The sequence below is a fragment of the Xenopus laevis genome, chromosome 7S, assembly GCF_017654675.1.
Source record: "Xenopus laevis strain J_2021 chromosome 7S, Xenopus_laevis_v10.1, whole genome shotgun sequence".
NCBI lineage: Eukaryota > Metazoa > Chordata > Amphibia > Anura > Pipidae > Xenopus > Xenopus laevis.
In genome coordinates this window covers 108,838,283-108,858,537 of record NC_054384.1, presented here as the reverse complement: position 1 = coordinate 108,858,537, position 20,255 = coordinate 108,838,283, and the positions used below count along the sequence as shown (strand labels likewise).

The 20,255-nt window shown below is 40.6% G+C and overlaps 1 protein-coding gene across 2 annotated transcripts; it reads right to left on the bottom strand.

Moving 5' to 3' along the window:
- Positions 1-2,960: 2,960 nt before the first annotated feature.
- On the bottom strand, positions 2,961-19,947 carry LOC108697894. Of its 2 annotated transcripts, XM_018228371.2 has the most exons (8): positions 19,879-19,947; positions 13,015-13,071; positions 10,554-11,449; positions 8,157-8,210; positions 6,027-6,299; positions 4,955-5,147; positions 4,796-4,858; positions 2,961-3,507 (listed from the first exon to the last, which is right to left on the bottom strand). In XM_018228371.2, exons 2-8 carry the CDS (start codon positions 13,056-13,058, stop codon positions 3,423-3,425), a joined length of 1,608 nt encoding a protein of 535 aa, XP_018083860.1. In that variant the 5' UTR covers positions 13,059-13,071; positions 19,879-19,947; the 3' UTR covers positions 2,961-3,422. The 2 variants fall into 2 exon arrangements, with proteins under 2 accessions (XP_018083860.1, XP_018083862.1); XM_018228373.2 differs by lacking the exon at positions 8,157-8,210.
- Positions 19,948-20,255: the final 308 nt, after the last annotated feature.

Here is a 20,255-nt window from a genome sequence, read left to right as displayed (position 1 = left end):
CGTCCTGTCTAGTTCATGGTCGGCCACGCCCCCCAATAATATTAATTTTAAGCTCTGATGGGACAGAGATCCATGCATTGTATAATTTGATGCTATATAAGGGTTTCTAATACAGGTATGGGATCCATTATCCGGAAGCTCGTTATCCAGAAAACTCCAAATTTAGGAAAGGTCACCCCCGTTTGCTGGCCCCTTATACCTGGTCATGAAGTGCAGAGGTGCATAGTTGGACTAACTCACTGTGGCCAGGTCTCACCCTATGTCTGGTTTCATGGTGGTCAGAGATGGATCAGGGGTAGTGATGGGCGAATTTCACGCGAAATTCGCAAAACGGTGCCGGCGTCTCGTTTTTTGACGCCGGCGAATTTTCACGGGCGTTTCGAGAATTTATTCGCTGGCGGCGAATCGCGCGAATTCGCGCCTGGCGAATAAATTCACCCATCACTAATCAGGGGCTCTTTTTTTATGTCAGACATTTTAGCCTAAACCTTATTTAAGTGCAATTAGGGTGAGCCTGGCTGCATCATGTTCTGTAACTGACTAATTGAACAGTCTCACGTATTAAAGAAATCCAAGACACGAGGGGCTATTACATTACAGGCCCTTGGCAGGGGTCTCCAGGCTCGTGATCTGTTTCTGGTGTAAGGCTAACGGATAAAAGAAGAAGCACATAGTATATTATATACTATAACATGTATCAGAAATACACACACAATGTTTTCAATTGGACATTTAAATAGGATTTTTATTCTGTGCCTGGTTTGATAACATGAACATATTACAAGTCGCCGGGTCACTGTTTTTTTTCCTAACTGTTCAAATCTAACAGCTGATTGGCTGCCTTCCTGTGTTAAAATACCTTCTATGGGAACCCTTAGCATTTCCAGGAAAGGGACAATAGAGCAAACGTTGCTTTGTTCACTGACGTATAATAAACTCATGTTGTTATGTTTTACTTACTGGAAATACCCCTCCTATATATGGTTCAGAGTTCAGACAGCTGCATAAACAACACATAGGGGATAAGGACAGATCTGTAAGGGACTTGTTCAGTTATTAATCAGGATTTTCATGGACGATGAACAGTGAGAAATCACTGGCCCATGTAACTAAATCACAGGGGCCCAATAATATTATTATACAGAAGCCTTGGGATCAGGTGATTGGTCATCTGGGGACAAGGGACCTGCCATACCCTCAAACACTCATGATATAAATCAATATACTTCTAGCATCACAGGCATTCAGTGGCACTGTCACATGTTCCCTATCTCTGGAAAGTATTCATTTCAGTGTTTTTCGTAATTTTCACAATACTACAATTTATTCTTTTTTTTTACTAAAGCATTTTTATTTTTTATATCTGTGTAAAAATAATGTGTGAGAGCTCATTTTTGCAGGTTTTATGGATTCGGGTGTAACTGCATTTCATTTGCTGATGTTACCTGCCCTTGATGTGCCCTTATAATTAACTACTTAGTTAACAGGTGACTCCTCCAAAAGAAAGTCTCAGCTCAACACAGTATGAATGATAAATGATGACACTAATATATATGCCCAGAATGTGTTATTACTGAATTAGTCGGTGTTTGGGGCCCCAAGTCCCTCTATTTAATCACTTCCTTTTATTATTTGTAGGGCCCGGGCTCTGCAAGATAAACAATGTTTTGAGGTACAGAAAGTGAGGTCCCATGTGTTGTAGAAGCTGATGATATTTTTATTAGGCTGATTATTATTCAATTCTGATGCAGCCTGCACTGATCTCTATGCTGCCACGTAATGTGAAGCTGAGTTAATTACTAGTGATGGGCGAATTTATTCGCCAGGCGCGAATTTGCGGTGAATTTGCACGATTCGCCGTTGGCGAATAAATTCGCAAAACGGGCGCGAAAATTCGCTGGCGAAAATGGACGGCAAATCGAAACAGCGCAAATTCGCATCACTATTAATTACTTGTATTTTGATTGTTATATTATATATGTAGGGACCCCTAGGGTTAAATGTGTGTCCCTAGTGCTTTTATTCCCTATTCCTATTCCCAGACTTTACAGCCACGAAAGATAGAAACCATATTAACATATTAAAGAATCCTATCAAACTGGAATATATAAGTAATTATTGTCCTCTCACATCTTCTAAAAAAAAATATACATATATATATATATACACATGAAGTAATACAAATACATGTTGATTTTAATGTTGCTTTTATTGCATATTAAGCAAGCGTATTGCAAGCAGTTTAAAGAACAATATTCAAGAATTAGTTATAACAAAAGCTGAGGCCCTGAAATATGACAAACAAACATTCTTCAGACATGACAAGCCGGTGGCACTTTTATTCCAAAAAAAAACCTTTCCAGAGACCCGTTTTGTGGAAGAATAGTTCTGAGCTCAATAATATCTAGTCGTGTCACTGGTCAGAATAGATCCATTAAAGCTGTTTCTTGTGATTATAGATTAAGGGGCCGATTCATGAAGCTCGAGTGAAGGATTCGAATTAAAAAAACTTCGAATTTCGAATTGTTTTTTGGGCTACTTCGACCATCGAATGGGCTAGTTCGACTACGACCTCGAATCGAAGGATTCGAACTAAAAATCGTTCGACTATTCGACCATTCGATAGTCGAAGTACTGTCTCTTTAAAAAAAACTTCGACCCCCTAGTTCGGCAGATAAAAGCTACCGAAGTCAATGTTAGCCTATGGGGAAGGTCCCCATAGGCTTGCCTAAGTTTTTTTGATCGAAGGATATTCCTTCGATCGTTGGATTCAAATCCTTCGAATCGTTCGATTCGAAGGATTTAATCGTTCGATCGAAGGAATAATCCTTCGATCGTACGATCGCTGAATTTGCGCTAAATCCTTCGACTTCGATATTCGAAGTCGAAGGATTTCAATTCCTAGTCGAATATCGAGGGTTAATTAACCCTCGATATTCGACCCTTGATGAATCGGCCCCTATTTGTTAAATACAGGAAAACCCCACGTTTCACTCAAACAAGTGATCACTATCGGTTTTGACCCAGACAAAGAAGTCCAGGGTACAGACGGCAGCAACACAGGACTTGGCTTCTTATCTCTCTTCTGTGCACCAGGGAAAGGTTTTACACACAAGTTACTCAAGATTCCACATGACAAATAGTTACACTGCAGTGACATATAATGGGGGGACTGCCCTTCTACCTCCACGGCGAGGGTTCTCAGTCCTGACTGTCCTGCAGGGAACACCTTCCCTTTTCTGTTCAACTCTGGAATAAAGGAAGGGGCCATAGATACTGGGCATCTGCTGTCAGAAACCATTATATATAGAATTATAAGTCACAGAATAAGACAAAAAGCATTATAAGCACCGCACTATGCTAAGCATTCTTCTGCCAGAGACTGTTAGTGTAACGTCTCCATGTCAGTGTTATTTGATCAATTAGGTTTCTGCTGAGCGATCACTGGTCAACTCATGGGACTCTCCAGGATCCAGGGGAGATTCTTCTCTGCCATCCACTATCACTCTAAAGAATAAATACGTTTAGTTCAGTTTCTTGCAGGTGAAGAACTACTTTTCTCCAAAAAATAACCAAAACAACACATTTATCTCATAGTATAATATTGTATCAGTGCTGTAATTAAAAGCTATTGGAGCTATTAGAGTTCCAGGGACCCATGAGTATCACTCATGTATTATAAGGAATACTGTACCCCCTACTGTAAATGATAAGGATATTAGAAGTCACTGAGGGGTTGTTCTGTGACCATATAAAGGCATAAGGCTGCAGGCTGAGTTATACAGGGAACTCTGAGTATCACTCATGTATTATAAGGTATAGTGTACCCCCTACTGTAAATGATAAGGATATTAGAAGTCACTGAGGGGTTGTTCTGTGACCATATAAAGGCACAAGGCTGCAGACTGAGTTATACAGGGAACTCTGAGTATCACTCATGTATTATAAGGGTTAATGTACCCCCTACTGTAAATGATAAGGATATTAGAAGTCACTGAGGGGTTGTTCTGTGACCATATAAAGGCACAAGGCTGCAGGCTGAGTTATACAGGGAACTCTGAGTATCACTCATGTATTATAAGGGATAATGTACCCATACTGTAAATGATAAGGATATTAGAAGTCACTGAGGGGTTGTTCTGTGACCATATAAAGGCACAAGGCTGCAGGCTGAGTTATACAGGGAACTCTGAGTATCACTCATGTATTATAAGGGATAATGTACCCCCTACTGTAAATGATAAGGATATTAGAAGTCACTGAGGGGTTGTTCTGTGACCATATAAAGACACAAGGCTGCAGGCTGAGTTATACAGGGAACTCTGAGTATCACTCATGTATTATAAGGGATAATGTACCCCCTACTGTAAATGATAAGGATATTAGAAGTCATACAGACTGTGGCACACAGATCTGTTCTATTCAGCCAATGGATTGTCAGACCTCACTGTTTATGGCGACAGGGAAAAGGTTTCAGCAGCTTCTTGGCTTTTTAAACAGAGCACCTGAAATTGGCATTGTCTTTATGGGATATTCTAGTTCTGTTTGAATTGGGACACACCATATGAATCAGAGGGTAAGTAAACAGACTTAGTTAGGAGAAAACATAAAGAGGAGGATACAGATATGAGCTGGAGGGGAGGATATGAGCTGGAGGTTTGAGGATTAAGGACAGTAGAGTCCAGCCTGTACAGAAAGGTATGAGCAGCCAATCAGGTACCTGGCAGAGTGATGAGTCATAGGATGAACTCAATATAGGGGAGTAGAATAAAGTTACTGATTAGTGTAAACTTACCTTTCTGGTGCTGTTGAATGACGTAGAAAATTCTTATTTTTTGGTTGGGTCTTGACACAGAAGCTGAACAAAATAGAAATGATAGAAAAATATGAATGTGAATTTAGAGACCTTCCAAAAAGGACTTGTCATACAAAAGGAAGAGAAACTGAGTGTTACCATTTTATAATAATGCAGAATGTAGTGGGAGCTGCCAAGAAAAAAAATAGACTTAGTACTATCAGTACAGAGACTGGTGTGTCCGACCCGGGAGCTGGTGAGATATCAGTGGAGTTTCGTTGGAGAGGCTTCGGAGAACTGATTGCAGGTTGGCTCGTATACTTCTGTAACATTTCTGTATCATTAAATTGTCCTGAAATAATTCAAATACAGTTTAAATACCATTATTGTCATTAAACAGGCTCATTTATAGGTACTAGTGTGGGCTACTAAATGTCCTTTCTGGCCTACTTGTGGCTAAACACATATTACTAGTGATGGGCAAATTTGTCCTGTTTTGCTTCGGCGGAAAAGTCGCAAATTTCCAGCGAAATTCGCGAAATGGCGAAAAATTTGCGAAACACATATTTTGACTCCAGCGTCAGTTCATGGGCGGCAAAATCTATGCCGGCGACAATTCCGGCACACTTTAAAGTGTTGGAATTGTCGCCGTTGTCCAAAAAACTTTGAAACTCCAGCAAATTCACGAAGCGGTGAAACGTTGAAATTCGCCATGAATTTGTGCCTGGCGAATAGATCTGCCCATCACTACATATTACATATGGGACCCATTGCATTCAAGGATGAGCTTCTGCTCAATAGTGGTTCTTCTGTATCATATACAGTATATATATACAGTAAAGGACTGCGACCACAGCACATTCTTCATTCTGTAGGGTAACTACATATAAGAAGTAACCCTCATCTGGCTTGTCCATTCTTCTCACCTGCCTCCTACCTCAGGTTGTTTATTTGGTTCTACCTCTAACCCAGGTCATGAACCCACTATCACCATCTTTGGTGAGGGAATCCTAGAGGAAGAACATATCTTGGAAGTATCACTTGACTCTTCTGCAACTAATCAACTAGCTATCCCAGCCCGACTTACATTATACAATTGTGCCTCTCCTAAGGGGCAATAACTCATTTTGGGGAGAAATGTAAGGTGGGACACCTTCTAGGGCAATGTAGAAACTGTATTTTCCCTTTTCTTTGAACCTTTTTGTTCATACAAGCACCCAAATGTCAGTACCTCCAGAGACGAATTTTTCAGTCGTTCCGTGACATTCTGTACAAGATCCGTGTTCTAAGTACCATGTTGTCACTGGTGGTTCCCTTACTAGGAACCGGAGAGAAGTGTTGCTGCATAAAACAGCAAAAGATGAATCAGGACAGCTCTTGATTTGGGAGGTTTTGTTGAATGTCAGACTGCAGAAAGTTTTCCAGTTGTGAATCCTCAGGTCTTGAGCCAACAGATCGGTGCCATTGACCCAGTACTCTCGCCAGACGGGATTTATAGGGGACTCTGTGGAACACATAGATAAGATTTAAAAAATTGTAGTCATTTTGCTCTAGGATTTCCCTCCAGTGAAGACAAATTGCCAAACTACTTAGAATCTCACTGTTTATATGACACCTGGGGGCCGATTCACTAACTTCGAGTGAAGGATTCGAATTAAAAAAACTTCAAATTTGACGTTTTTTTTGGGCTACTTTGACCATCGAATGGGCTTCTACGACCTTCGACTACGACTACGACTTTGAATCGAACTATTTGAACTAAAAATCGTTCGACTATTCGACTATTCGATAGTCGAAGTACTGTCTCTTTAAGAAAAAACTTCGACCCCCTAGTTCGCCATCTAAAAGCTACCGAACCCAATGTTAGCCTATGGGGAAGGTCCCCTTAGGCTTTCCTAAGTTTTTTTGATCGAAGGATATTCCTTCGATCGTTGGATTAAAATCCTTCAAATCGTTTGATTCGAAGGATTTTATCGTTCGATCGAAGGTATAATCCTTCGATCGTTCGATCGCACTATTTGCGCTAAAATCCTTCGACTTCGATATTCGAAGTCGAAGGATTTTAATTCCCAGTCGAATATCGAGGGTTAATTAACCCTCGATATTCTACCCTATGTGAATCGGCCCCCTACAGTTCCTTCATTCATTCATATACAGAACAGCTTTTAATATGGCATTCTCAATATTTATATTTTAATTATCCTCTCTATTCTATATTTACACATTTTATTCCTGTTATTAATATATTTTTTAGCAGAAAAACATTTTAAAAAATTCAAGCTATATTTTGAAAATATATGGAGTTGGTCGTTGGCATGGTGAGTTCCATATGTATCAGGGCTTGGTCATGCTTCTCTGGGCCACCAAGCCATGAACCCTGCTGCTAATGTTATTGTAAAAAGCAACACTAAGGGGCCGATTCACTAACTTCGAGTGAAGGGTTTGAAGTAAAAAAACTTCAAATTTCGAAGATTTTTTTGGGCTACTTCGACCATCGAATGGGCTACTTCGACCTTCGACTACGACTACGACTTCGAATCGAGGATTCGAAGTAAAAATCGTTCGATGATTCGACCATTCGATAGTCGAAGTACTGTCTCTTTAAAAAAAACTTCGACCCCCTACTTCGCCATCTAAAAGCTACTGAAGTCAATGTTAGCCTATGGGGAAGGTCCCCATAGGCTTGCCTAACTTTTTTTGATCGAAGGATATTCCTTCGATCGTTGGATTTAAATCCTTCAAATCATTTGATCGAAGGAATAATCCTTCGATCCTTCGATCGTACTATCTGCGCTAAATCCTTCGACTTCGATATTCGAAGTCGAAGGATTTCAATTCCCAGTCGACTATCGAGGGTTAATTAATAGTGATGGGCGAATTTGCGCCGTTTTCGTGCGAAATTCGCGAAATGGCGAAAAATTTGCGAAATCACGCCGGCGTCTCATTTTTGACGCCGGCGCCCGTTTTTTTCGAAGCCGGCGCCCGTTTTTGACGCCGGCGTCCGTTTTTTCGGGAAATTTTTTTTGACGCCGGTGAATTTTTGACGCGATTTTCCGCGGGCGTTCCACGAATTCATTCACTGGTGGTGAATCGCGCGAATTCGCGCCTGGCGAATAAATTCGCCCATCACTATTAATTAACCCTCGATATTCGACCCTTTGTGAATCAGCCCCAAAGTCTACGGAGGGAGATAAAGAAGCTTGTGACCGTCCAGCTTAAGACAATGGCAGTTTAGGTAAAAAAACGTAAAAAACTATCCATTCACTGTGCACAAAGATACATGCACCAAGAACAGCCCAAGAACATACATGAACAGACTTCTGAAGTTTCAGGGGTACATTTTTTCAGAATGAGAACTTACCTTCTGAATTTGTGAACAGGAAGTTGCACCAAATTAACAGAATAAAAATCCTTCCTGTAGAAGAAGCAGATAAGAGAGTGCTGGAGACTGAAACACTCAGACAAAGAGAAATCCCAATGGGCCCAGTTTCTAAATAAGCCCCATGGACAAAACATAAGGGGGTATATTTATCAAAGAGTGAAGTTAATAGTGAAGTTCCGCCACTAGAGTGAAATTCCGCCATTTCTATGGGATTTTTATAGGCGTATTTATCAAAGGGTGAACTTTCACTTTCACCCATTGATAAATACGCCTTTCAAAATCCCATAGAAATGAATTGAGAGCTGCGGAATTTCACTCTAGTGGCGGAACTTCACTCTTTGATAAATTTACCCCTAAGTGTGAAGACAAATTGAGCCACTTGTAGCAGCTACTTATTGTGGCTACAAAATGTCAAAAGACACCCTGTCATAGACAATACAAAGAATTGCCTTTGCTAAACCTCACATAGAGGGTTATTTATCAAAACTTGAATTTTGTTGTTGTTTTAAATGAAAAAAAAATCCAACCAAACTAGAATCAACGATTTGCTCTTATTTATCAATAAAAAAAACTCGATAAAATAGAGCAAAAACCTGAATCTCTCAAATTGTTCTGGCTTTTTCTTGAATAGCTCATATTTTTCAGGTTTTTTTTCAAAATCCCTTGATTTTTTTTAAGCAAACCCCCTGACTTGGATGGATTCTGTTCTCAACCTTGAATGTTAGTATCCTGACCTTGAGGACAGAGCCACCTGCTTGGCTGTAAGAGCAGTTCTTTACTAAGCTCCCGAGTCCCCACCAGTAACTCAGCTTTACTCTTGTACTTTCTCATGTCATATGCTCAACGCCGTTTCTGGGGAAGGAGCCGCCTGAGGCGGCTCCTGCATTGCCGCCCCCCGCACCGACTTACCTGTCGGCGAGGGGAGGCAGGAACACGATTGCGGAGAGCGCAATTGCGCTCTCTCGCAATAGCGCAGCCGAATTTCCGGTTTAAAAACCGGAAATTCAGCTCTTAAAGGTGCAGGAGCGGCTTTTTGCCGCCCCTGGATTCCTGTCTGGCGCTGCCGCCTGAGGGTGAGCAGCTCAGCTCGCCTCATTGGCGGAGCGCCCCTGCATATGCTTCCAAGTCCATAATTCCTTTGTTCGGGATTCTGACTCTTTGTAAGTTCAGAATTCACAAAGCTTGTGTCAAATAAATATTCACCTCAAGTGATCTCCAGTTCCTTAAATATCACAACACCTCAAACCAGGGTCGGACTGGGCCGACAGGACACCGGGAAAAAATGGTCCTTATAGGCGCCTGTCAGCCCAGACCAGGTTCCCCAGCTGCCCCAGAAAAGAAAGTTAGCAGAACGGCACAGTTTTTTTGCGTGTCGAATCATTTGCGCTCGCGCGGACATGGCTACGACCAAAAAAGATAACGCTGTGGCGTGTCTTCTGGCCCCCCAGTCCGACCCTGCCCCAAACCTATACATTTTTAAATGTAGCTGAACACTATGGGGCCAATTCATTAATTTCGAGTGAAGGAATAGAAGAAAAAAAACTTCGAATTTCGAAGTGTTTTTTTGGCTACTTCGACTATCAAATGGGTTACTTCGACCTTCGACTTCGAATCGAAGGATTCGAAATAAAAATCGTTCGACTATTCGACCATTCGATAGTCGAAGTACTGTCTCTTTAAGAAAAAACTTTGACCCCCCTAGTTCACCACCTAAAAGCTACCGAACCCAATGTTAGCCTATGGGGAAGGTCCCCAAAGGCTTGCCTAACTTTTTTGGTCGAAGGATAATCCTTCGATCGTTGGATTAAAATCCTTAGACTCGTTCGATTCGAAGGATTTAATCATTCTTTCGATCGTTTGATCGAAGTATTTGCGCAAAATCCTTCAACATCGATATTCGAAGGATTTTCGTTCCCCAGTCGAATATCGAGGGTTAATTAACCCTCGATATTCGACCCTTGATGAATTTGCCCCTATACCTTCTAATGTAACACCCATGAACAAGATCTGTCCAAATTCTAATCATGCACAAAATTTCGTGGCATCGATATTCTCCTTTTTCACAAGTGACATGCAATGCATTTTGGGAAATGGAGTTTGGGCTGGTGGAGAGCTGACATACTACTTGTACACTATCTCAGTGGTGCCGTGTAGTCTGGACAAGCAGAACACAGAAAGGGGCAAATACTGGTTTCAATAAGCAATAAAATTACATTTACACTTGAAATATTTGAAAATTATTACTCTGTATATTGGAATGTTTATTTTGCGATACAAAATGTGATATTTAGCACTTTGGCTGCATTGTGATAGTCATTACTATAAAGAAAATTCAGGAAAAAGAGATAAATAAATCTCTAAATAAGTGGTACTTACTTGGAGTTATCATTTGACGACTTGCATTTGGTGCAGCCAGTTTTTCCGAATTCGAGTGCGCTTTGTAGCCTTTATCAATGGCTGAGGCTTGGGGTTTTTTGCGTTTATATGACTTGTTTTCTAGATTATTTTTCTTTTCACTCTTTGCATTTGCTGCTACAACGACATCCTCTTTATGTATTTTTACTTTTTTAGTAACCAGACGGTGTAGGTTTTCACAACCTATGTTCTCTGAATGCGTTTTCTCTTTGTAACGTTCACGTTTGACATGGACTTGCTGTTCCATGTTCTTTCCATGACTGACCAACATCTTGTCTGAATCAGAAATTCCCAATTGAAAGTCTGGGATTTCCTTGATGCCCTCAGTTCCTAAATGCAGCATTTGTGTATCACAGTTCTTCTCCTGTTTTCTTCCATCAACAACAGCTTCTGCCTCTGGTCCAAAATCCAAAACCTTTTCCAAGGTGCCTTGTTGATGTTTGTTTTTTCTGGTATCAGAGTGGCTTTTTTCTTTGTCTGGCATATCCAACAAATTTTCAGTAACTCCATCTTCTACAGTATCTAGAAGTTGCACGCCCTTAGTTTCTTTGTCTAACAGCTTTTCTACAGCATCATTTTCTCCTTTGCTTCCACCTTCTACCAAGCATTGCTGTTCAACTTCTTTATCTGTGGCCAGATGATCGAAATGAACATTCTCTGCCTGGTATATATCTTCTTCAGTGTCTTGGTGTTCCGTTTCATTTGTTGTTGACGGCAATGACTTCTCTTCGTAAACTTCCATCAGTTTTGCATGTTTTATATTTTCATTCAATATCACCAACCTCGCCTTCTTTACCAAGTCTGCTTTGGAGATTATATTGGATGTTTCTTGAACACTCTTAGGGAGATTAAAAAACCTTAAGAAGATAAAAATGTAATGCACGGGTCAGAATTTGGAGCACAAAAGTTATATAATTAAGCAGATATCAAAAGGTCAAAGAGAATGGAGCCAACCCAACTCTTGGGCATTTACAACCCACACTCAGGACAAACCAATGATTTTTTGACCTCAAAGAGCAAGGCAAGGGGAGGTATAAAAGGGTCCAGTTTCACAGTTGTCCATATGATTTCTGAGTGACTTGGGTAACACCCGCCCTGAACCATTACATAAAACTATCCCACTGGCTCCTAGTTCTCTAAATAATTTGCGCAAAACCAAACGTTTAATTAAAGGGATCCTGTCATCGAAAAACATGTTTTTTTTTCAAAACACATCAGTTAATAGTGCTACTCCAGCAGAATTCTGCACTGAAATCCATTTCTCAAAAGAGCAAACCGATTTTTTTATATTCAATTTTGAAATCTGACATGGGGCTAGACATTTTGTCAATTTCCCAGCTGCCCCCAGTCATGTGACTTGTGCCTGCACTTTAGGAGAGAAATGCTTTCTGGCAGGCTGCTGTTTTTCCTTCTCAATGTAACTGAATGTGTCTCAGTGGGACCTGGATTTTACTATTGAGTGTTGTTGTTAGATCTACCAGGCAGCTTTTATCTTGTGTTAGGTGCTGCTATCTGTTCTTTTGTTTGGCTGCTGGGGGGAAGGGGGGGGGGTGATATCACTCTAACTTGCAGTACAGCAGTAAAGAGTAATTGAAGTTTATCAGAGCACAAGTCACATGAACAGGGGCAGCTGGGAAATTGACAATATGTCTAGCCCCATGTCAGATTTCAAAGTTGAATATAAAAAAATCTGTTTGCTCTTTTGAGAAATGGATTTCAGTGCAGAATTCTGCTGGAGCAGCACTATTAACTGATGTGTTTTGATTTTTTTTTTTTCCCATGACAGTATCCCTTTAAAGATACAAGATAATTGACCAATAAAATGCTGATTCCCAGCACCATGACCACCATCTTGCTTTTATCCTCCATAAAGAGATTATTGTGCCATTTTGGCTTCATGATAAGACACTGGAATCAAACATCAGAGGGAGGACTTGGGAAATTTGTATTTGATGCTTCCAACTCCAGTCTCAGGAACAAACATGGAGTCAGATTTATAGGGATCAGCCGGGATCCTCATTGGAGGGTTGTTTTGCATTTTAATGCAGTTGCTGGCATAGAGACATGGGAAACAATTTATTGCTTTAGGAATACTGGACTACAGCTCCCAGCATGCTTTAACCCTCGGTTATATGTTGAAATATGCTGGGATTGGAATTCTAGAAACAACTAGAGTGTTTTTCAACTATTTAAATAAGAATATATGTATAATATGTATGTTATTACTTTTATCAACAGCATATTATGTCATTAAGGATATCCAGCCGGCAGCCTTCTAGTTAATATACAACTTCTAGTCTCAATTGTAAAAGTCAAAGATTGCCAGTGAGTTGTAGTTCGATAACAACCAGACGGAAGTCCCCACTTTCAACCATAATCCCAATCAAACATATTATATAAAGGATACAGTGAATATATTTACCCCAATGTACACGTCTCCTGCACAGGAACCCTTTCCGTCTGCATACTGACCGATCTGCTGGGAGAATAAAAAAAACTCAATATGTCATTATGTGGGTTTCCTGAAAAACATCCTGATTTGGGGAAATCAAATAAGAAAACGGAATTCAATTTTAGCACCATCATTATTTCCTACATGAATTCCTTCCATCGCTTACACAGATATGGACCTGTTATCCAGAATGCTCGGGACCTGCGGGTTTGCCAGATAACGGATCTTTCCGTAATTTTGATCTTCACACTTTAAGTCTACTAGAAAATAATGTAAACATTATGGGGCCGATTCACTAAGGGTCGAATATCGAGGGTTAATTAACCCTCGATATTCGACTAGGAATTAAAATCCTTCGACTTCGAATATCGAAGTCAAAGGATTTAGCGCAGATAGTTCGATAGAACGATTAAATCCTTCGTTTTAATTCAACGATCAAAGGAATATCCTTCGATCAAAAAAAGTTAGCCAAGCCTATGGGGACCTTCCCCATAGGCTAACATTGACTTCGGTAGCTTTTAGATGGCGAACTAGGGGTCGAAGTTTTTTTTAAAGAGAAAGTACTTCGACTATCGAATAGTCAAACGGTTTTTAGTTCGAATCCTTCGATTCGTAGTCGAAGGTCGAAGTAGCCCATTCGATGGTCGAAGTAGCCCAAAAAAACCCTCGAAATTCGAAGTTTTTTACCTTCGAATCGTTCACTCGAAGTTAGTGAATCGGGCCCTAAATTAATTTCCGACGCGCTTCCCTAAAATTTTGACGCCAGCGAATTTTCCCAGGCTAAATTTGACGGCAGTTTTGCAAATGTATTCGCAGGCAGCGAAACGTGGAAATTCACTGCGAATTTGCGCCTGGCGAATTTATTTGCCCATCACTAGTTGCTATGAACATCACTAGTTGCTATGAACATCACTAGTTGCTATGAACATCACTAGTTGCTATGAACATCACTAGTTGCTATGAACATCACTAGTTGCTATGAATGCCATACATGGGAATAGAGAGCTGGAAAATTCTCTTCTGGTGAACGGGGGTGAAATCTAATTTCACAATGTGACTCTGCACTGAATTACATTGTTTACTTCCTAAATTCTCCAAACAATTTGCTAAGAACAAGGACCGGCTTCATAGGCACATTTAGCCACCCTTATTTTACAGGGAAATCTAGGAATTATGGAATGGTGGTGTGAGATGAAGACGAGGGCCCCACAGCCCTACTCAACCTAGGGCCCCATTTAGACGTATCTTGTCCCTGTCTAGGAGACGTACTGTGGCCACAGAATATAGAATGGCAGTAACTCACAGATCCCACAGGACAGGCACTTGCAAAGGAACTGCAGATATTATTAAGGGATATAACAAAGAAAAGCCTTACGCGTTTCATGCCCTTAGGCTCTTAATGATATGCTGAACAAACACATACACAGCATTCATGGACTGATCCTATATCACGCTGGCATCACTGGGAGGATGGGAACGTTCATGGTTTGCTTGGACATTGTACAACAGAAATCTCCATTAATAGCTATGTGGAATGATGATGTGCAACTGGTTGCTTAGTTACTGGCAGGTTGATATCACAATGGTAATCGTGTTACATGCTAGAACAGTGGTTGTCAGTGCACACAGTAATGGCAAACAGGGTGTCACGGCCGGCACCCAATACCAGAACAAATGCCAAGGACCCTGGTCTCGGCTCGGCTTCACCAGTAGTGTGACCACCTTTGGGCTTCGGGAGGAGCCCTCAGCTTAATTGGGGGCCACCTGGACTTAACGAGAGGTACAAGGCGAGATGTTCTGGCTGGCAAAGGGACACGACTGGATAGCAAGAGTCTTTGGGCAGAAGGTCAAGGACAAGGCGTCTGGTGGAAACGGAACAGACTTGATCAGGACAGGCGGATATCAGAATCGTCAGGCAGGCAAGGGTCAAACCGGGTTGTCAATCAAGGGGTTAAGCAGGAAGAGTTGTCGTAGGCAGGCGAGGGTCAGGATACAGAATGCAGAATAGTCAGGAACAGGCTGGGTCAAACACGGATAATCAGTCAGGATAGGAAATTCCGGAACAGGTAGCACAAAGCTCAGGAAACCACAGTATATGATCCTATAACGGGCACTGGCTACAGGTCTGAATGGGCCTTAAATAGGGTCCCAATTCACGGCAAAACGTGCGCAATTTCACGGCATTGCGCGCTGGCGCAATCACGCCAGCGCGCCTGCGCCTTTAATAGACGCACAGGCGCGCCGCGCGCACCCTAGGGGTCCAAGATGGTGTCGGCAAGGGAAGAACAGGAGCAGCGGGCGTTCACGCCGAGGAAGCGGCATGGACCCCACTGCCCACTAGACCACCAGGGTAGGTTTCTTACACAGGATGGGCACAATGTATTAAAAGATGATTGTAATAAGGGATTAGGGATGCACTGAATCCCCTATTTGGGATTCGGCCGAATCCCCAAATCCATGGTGAAAGATTCAGCCGAATACCAAACCGAATCCGAATCAAATTTGCATATGCAAATTAGGGGCAGGAAAGGAAAAAGTGGAAAAAAATCTTCTTTTGTGACAAAAAGTCACGTGGTTTCCCTACCCGCCCCTAATTTACATATGCAAATTAGGATTCTGATTCAGTTGGCCGAATCCGAATCTTGCTGAAAAAGGCCAAATCCTGAACCGAATCCTGGATTCGATGCATCCCTATAAGGGATCTCTTTGGGAAATGGTATTTTTCTAAAAACACCAGGAATTAAAATTAAAAGTGGCATAATGAGGATTTAATCCTTTGATTCCCAGCACATACTCTGGGCTGCTGTCACTTATCTGAGCTTAAGGATCAACTGACAATATACCATATGTAAAGAATATTACGGGCTATTTAAGTCATGATACAAGGCTGATGAGTCATTTGTTTGGATTTACATGGCACGGCAGCTCGAAAACCAGTTCAGTCTGCATCAGGATTTCACAGTCAGTCCTACGACAGATGAACCTTTTTTTGATGATGATTCTACAGACCTCATGTTGACCTTCTTAAAATAAACGAAGGGGATGTTTTCTCCCATACTCCTCATTCACGAGTAAAAAAATAATGTTCAGGCCTATTGACTTCTATGTGCTTTTCTGGAATTATTTGCTCATCACTAGATTTCACCAGTGCATGAAAAAAATAAAAGGTTGGGGCTCTGACCCATCCAACCAGATTAGAAAAAAAACACTTTTTTACATAGCATTCATTTGTGGGAATACATTGATCAGACCTGGTTTTATTGGCATTGGTGTATGTGGGTACAGGGAGGGGATCCAGTATCCAGAAACCCCTTATCCAGAAAGCACCAAAATATGGTCCCGTAGACTTTTAACCAAAATGAGCCAAACTTTTTCTGTATAATAATAAAACAGTCGCTTGTACTTGATCCCAACTAAGATATAATTAATCCTTATTGGAAGCAAAACCAGCCTATTGGCTTTATTTAATGTTTATATGGTTTTCTAGTAGAGGTAAGGTATGAAGATCCAAATTACAAAAAGATCTATTATCTGGAAACCCGTTATCCAGAAAGTTCCGAATTACAGAAAGAACAGCTCCTACAGACTCCATTTTATCCAAAATAATTTAAATTTTTAAGAATGATTTATTTTTTCTGTGTAATAATAAAACAGTCGCTTGTACTTGATCCCAACTAAGATATAATTAATCCTTATTAGAGGCAAAACCAGCCTATTGGGTTTATTTCATGTTTATATGATTTTCTAGTAGACTTAAGGTATGAAGATCCAAAATATAATGAATGTCCTGAGTATTCTGGATAACAGGTCCCATACCTGTATTTAATGTTTCTACTATTCATCGGGTCTTGTGCAAAACAGAACATTTTAAATCTGACTTCAAAGGGTTCAATGCACTTTTTGATCTTTCATAATAATTTCTAGAAGGCAGAGGTACATAGATGATGTGTTCATTCCATGTTATTGGCTCACTCTCTGCCAATTCTCTATCTCTTATCTAGGCTAAGTACGGGCAAGCCTTTGGAGACACAGATCTTTACTGCTAAAGGGCTGTGGTTGCCTTGGGCTGATACAGAAGCACATAACATCATGTACAACATTTCTACCTACTTCTTTAGTTAGGCTTTAGTTCTCCTTTAATCTCAGACAAGGCTCAGGGAGACTTACCAGCCCGTTGCAGTGAGAATAGAATGTATAATAGAGTTCCAGTATTGTACATTCTATGCTTCTGGGCTATAAAGGGTTAAAGGTTAGTAAAGGGTTAAACCTTAGTAAAAGCCCTGTCTGTATAATGCTAGAGTGAGATAAACTTCATTGCTATGCGATGGTTACGAACTATAACTCCCAACAAGCTTCCTGTACAAAGTCACAGAGAGGCAAGTGCAGAACAACAATGAAATATTCAGGGTTCCGGCAGCTAAAAATGGTGTCAGTGAAGAAGTCGCTGAGTGTTATTTAGGCAAACATTTCCGGCATAAGGGAAGGAGAGAAAAGCAGCAACTGACTGACTCAGAGAAGAGGAAGCTCGGCCACAATGAAAGGGTTAAAAGGGTTGAAACTCAGACTTGTAAACAGCTTCATTGTAAGTGGTGAAGGTATTTGCTGTAATTACCCAGGTAATAACAGGGGCAGCTCTCCTTCCATGTCTATTGACCAGTAGAAGCCTGCATTGATTGGCCATCGTACTGAAATCAAACATCTGATTGGTTGCTACGGGTTACAAGCCCCAGGGGAAAATATTGCCCTCTATTTTTAGCGCTGCAGTTAAACTGAGTGGAGCTGATGTCTTGCCTTGATATGAACTCTACCAAGAATGCAGATAGTGGTTATTGGAACACAATTTGCAATTGGTCTTCATTTTTAATACTTTTTTTTTAATAATGACAATAACTAGCCTCAGAATCCACTTGCAGGTTATAGGAGTTGTGTTGAAGTTTGGGTCAAAGAAATGTAACTTTTTTTTTTTTTTAAAAGCCGAGAACATGATGGAAAATTATTCAACATTCACGAAAAAAAAAAAGGGAGAAGCTTTCCAGCAGGACAGGGGAACCTTTATACTTGGCCACTTTCTCAGATAAGGGGAAGATGGAAAAAAACAAAACCTTTGTTCTCTTTGCCAACAAACGTGGAAAATTCTTTCCTAATGACAATACGCCCAGTCCCTGGATCACGAAACGAGAATGAAACTTGTATTTCTTTGTTTCTTTAGCACCGCGAAAATGTTTCATTCTGCGAAGATTCTGGCTCTGGCCTCTTGTCATATAAAATCACTTAACTCTTGGAAGGACGGTAGCTTTACTGTATGTCTTGTGTTTAGATCCCCTTCAAGGAGTTGTTGACCTTTAAATTAACCTTTAGTCTGATATAGAGAGTGACAATTTGTTATTGGTTTTCTTTTTTTATTATTTGTGGTTTTTGAGTTATTTATAGCGATGGGCGAATTTACGGCGAAATTGCCCGTTTCGCCACCGGCGAATAAATTAGTGAATTTGCCGTGAAAATTAGCTAGCCAAAATTCGCCGGCATCAAAAAGAAATTGACCCCGGCGACGGTTGAGACACTGGGGTCAAAATTTTTTAATGGCGGCAACAGTTCCAACTCCGGTGAAAATTTTGCCGCCGGCGAGCTGCTGCCGCAGTCAAAATCGCCATGTAGCAAATTTTTTGCCAGTTTCACGAATTTTGCAGTACATTCACGAAATTTGTGGCAAAGCGAAACAGGGCAAAATCGCCCATCACTAGTTATTTATCTTTTTATTCAGCAGCTCTCCTGTTTGTAATTTCAGCAACATGAAATAAGCCCAATAGGCTGAGTTTTGCCTCCAATAAGGATTAATTATATCTTAGTTGGGATCAAGTACAAGTTACTGTTTTATTATTATACAGAAAAAGGAAATCATTTTTAAAAATTCTGGATTATTTGGATAAAATGGAGTCTATGGGAGTCGGCCTTTCCAAAATTCAGAGCTTTCTGTATAATGAATCCCATACCCGTTTAATCTTTTTAAGAACCTCAATCAATGAATAAAAGGGGGACCCCTGCCAGGTTTATGAACGAATTTAATAGACAAAAAAAAAATGTTTTTAGAAAAAATTCTATATTGCACCATTCAAATAAGAAAAAAAAGAGTTTAACAATAAAGATTTTATGGTTCCTAGAAATCCTTTATGCAATACAGGTATGAAATCCGTTACCTGGAAACCCATTTCTCAGAAATATCCAAATTATGGAAAGGCCGTCTCCCATAGACTCCATTTTATCGAAATAATCCAGATTTTTTTTAAAAAAATTCCTTTTTCTGTGTAATAATAAAACAGTAGCTTGTACTTGATCCCAACTAAGATATAATTAATCCTTATTGGAGGCAAAACCAGCCTATTGGTTTTTTTTAATGTTTATATGATTTTCTAGTAGACTTAAGGTATGAAGATCCAAATTATGGAAAGATCTGTTATCCGGAAAACCCCAGGTTCCTGAGCATTCTGGATAAAAGGTCCCAAACTTTCTACCAACACCACATAAAAAGCCTCTCTCTCTCTCTCTCTCTCTCTCTCTCTCTCTCTCTCTCTCTCTCTCTCTTTATTACCACATTTTAGAAACAGAACACAAATGATCCTAATAGATGACAGATTTATACAACTTTGAGGAATAGAAATTAAAATTCCATCCTTTTCTGTGGTTAATATACTTGCCTCTAAAAATACAGAATTTAAAAAGATTTGCACCCAGCACCCCCACCCGGTTGCACCCTAAGCATCTGCCTCTTCTGCCCACCCCTACTTATGTCCCGGATCAATACAAGGCAGATAGGGAGGGGGTAGGTACAGTACTTACCTCTGGCTGAGTTACTAAAATAAAGCAAAGCTCCGACTCACTCCAAATCCTATGCGAGGCAAAAATTTATACGACTCCAGGAAGGGCTGGACTGTCAGACGTCACTTGGCCCCATTTCATCTCAGCAGATTCCATTGGCTCATCCGGCACAACACCCATTATTCTGCTTCTGGGTTGGGCGGGTGCAGTGTAAGTTTACTTGAAAGCAGATCTAAACTCAATATCTGCATCTAAACAAACACCTTCAGGAAGAAGAAAAACAGAAAAATAAAAGATTGTTTAGATATTTGGGCAGGAGCTGCCATAGTGTGCTCACGCAGCATGTTCATCTGAATATTTATTTATATTTAAAGGGGTTGTTCACCTTCAAACAAATA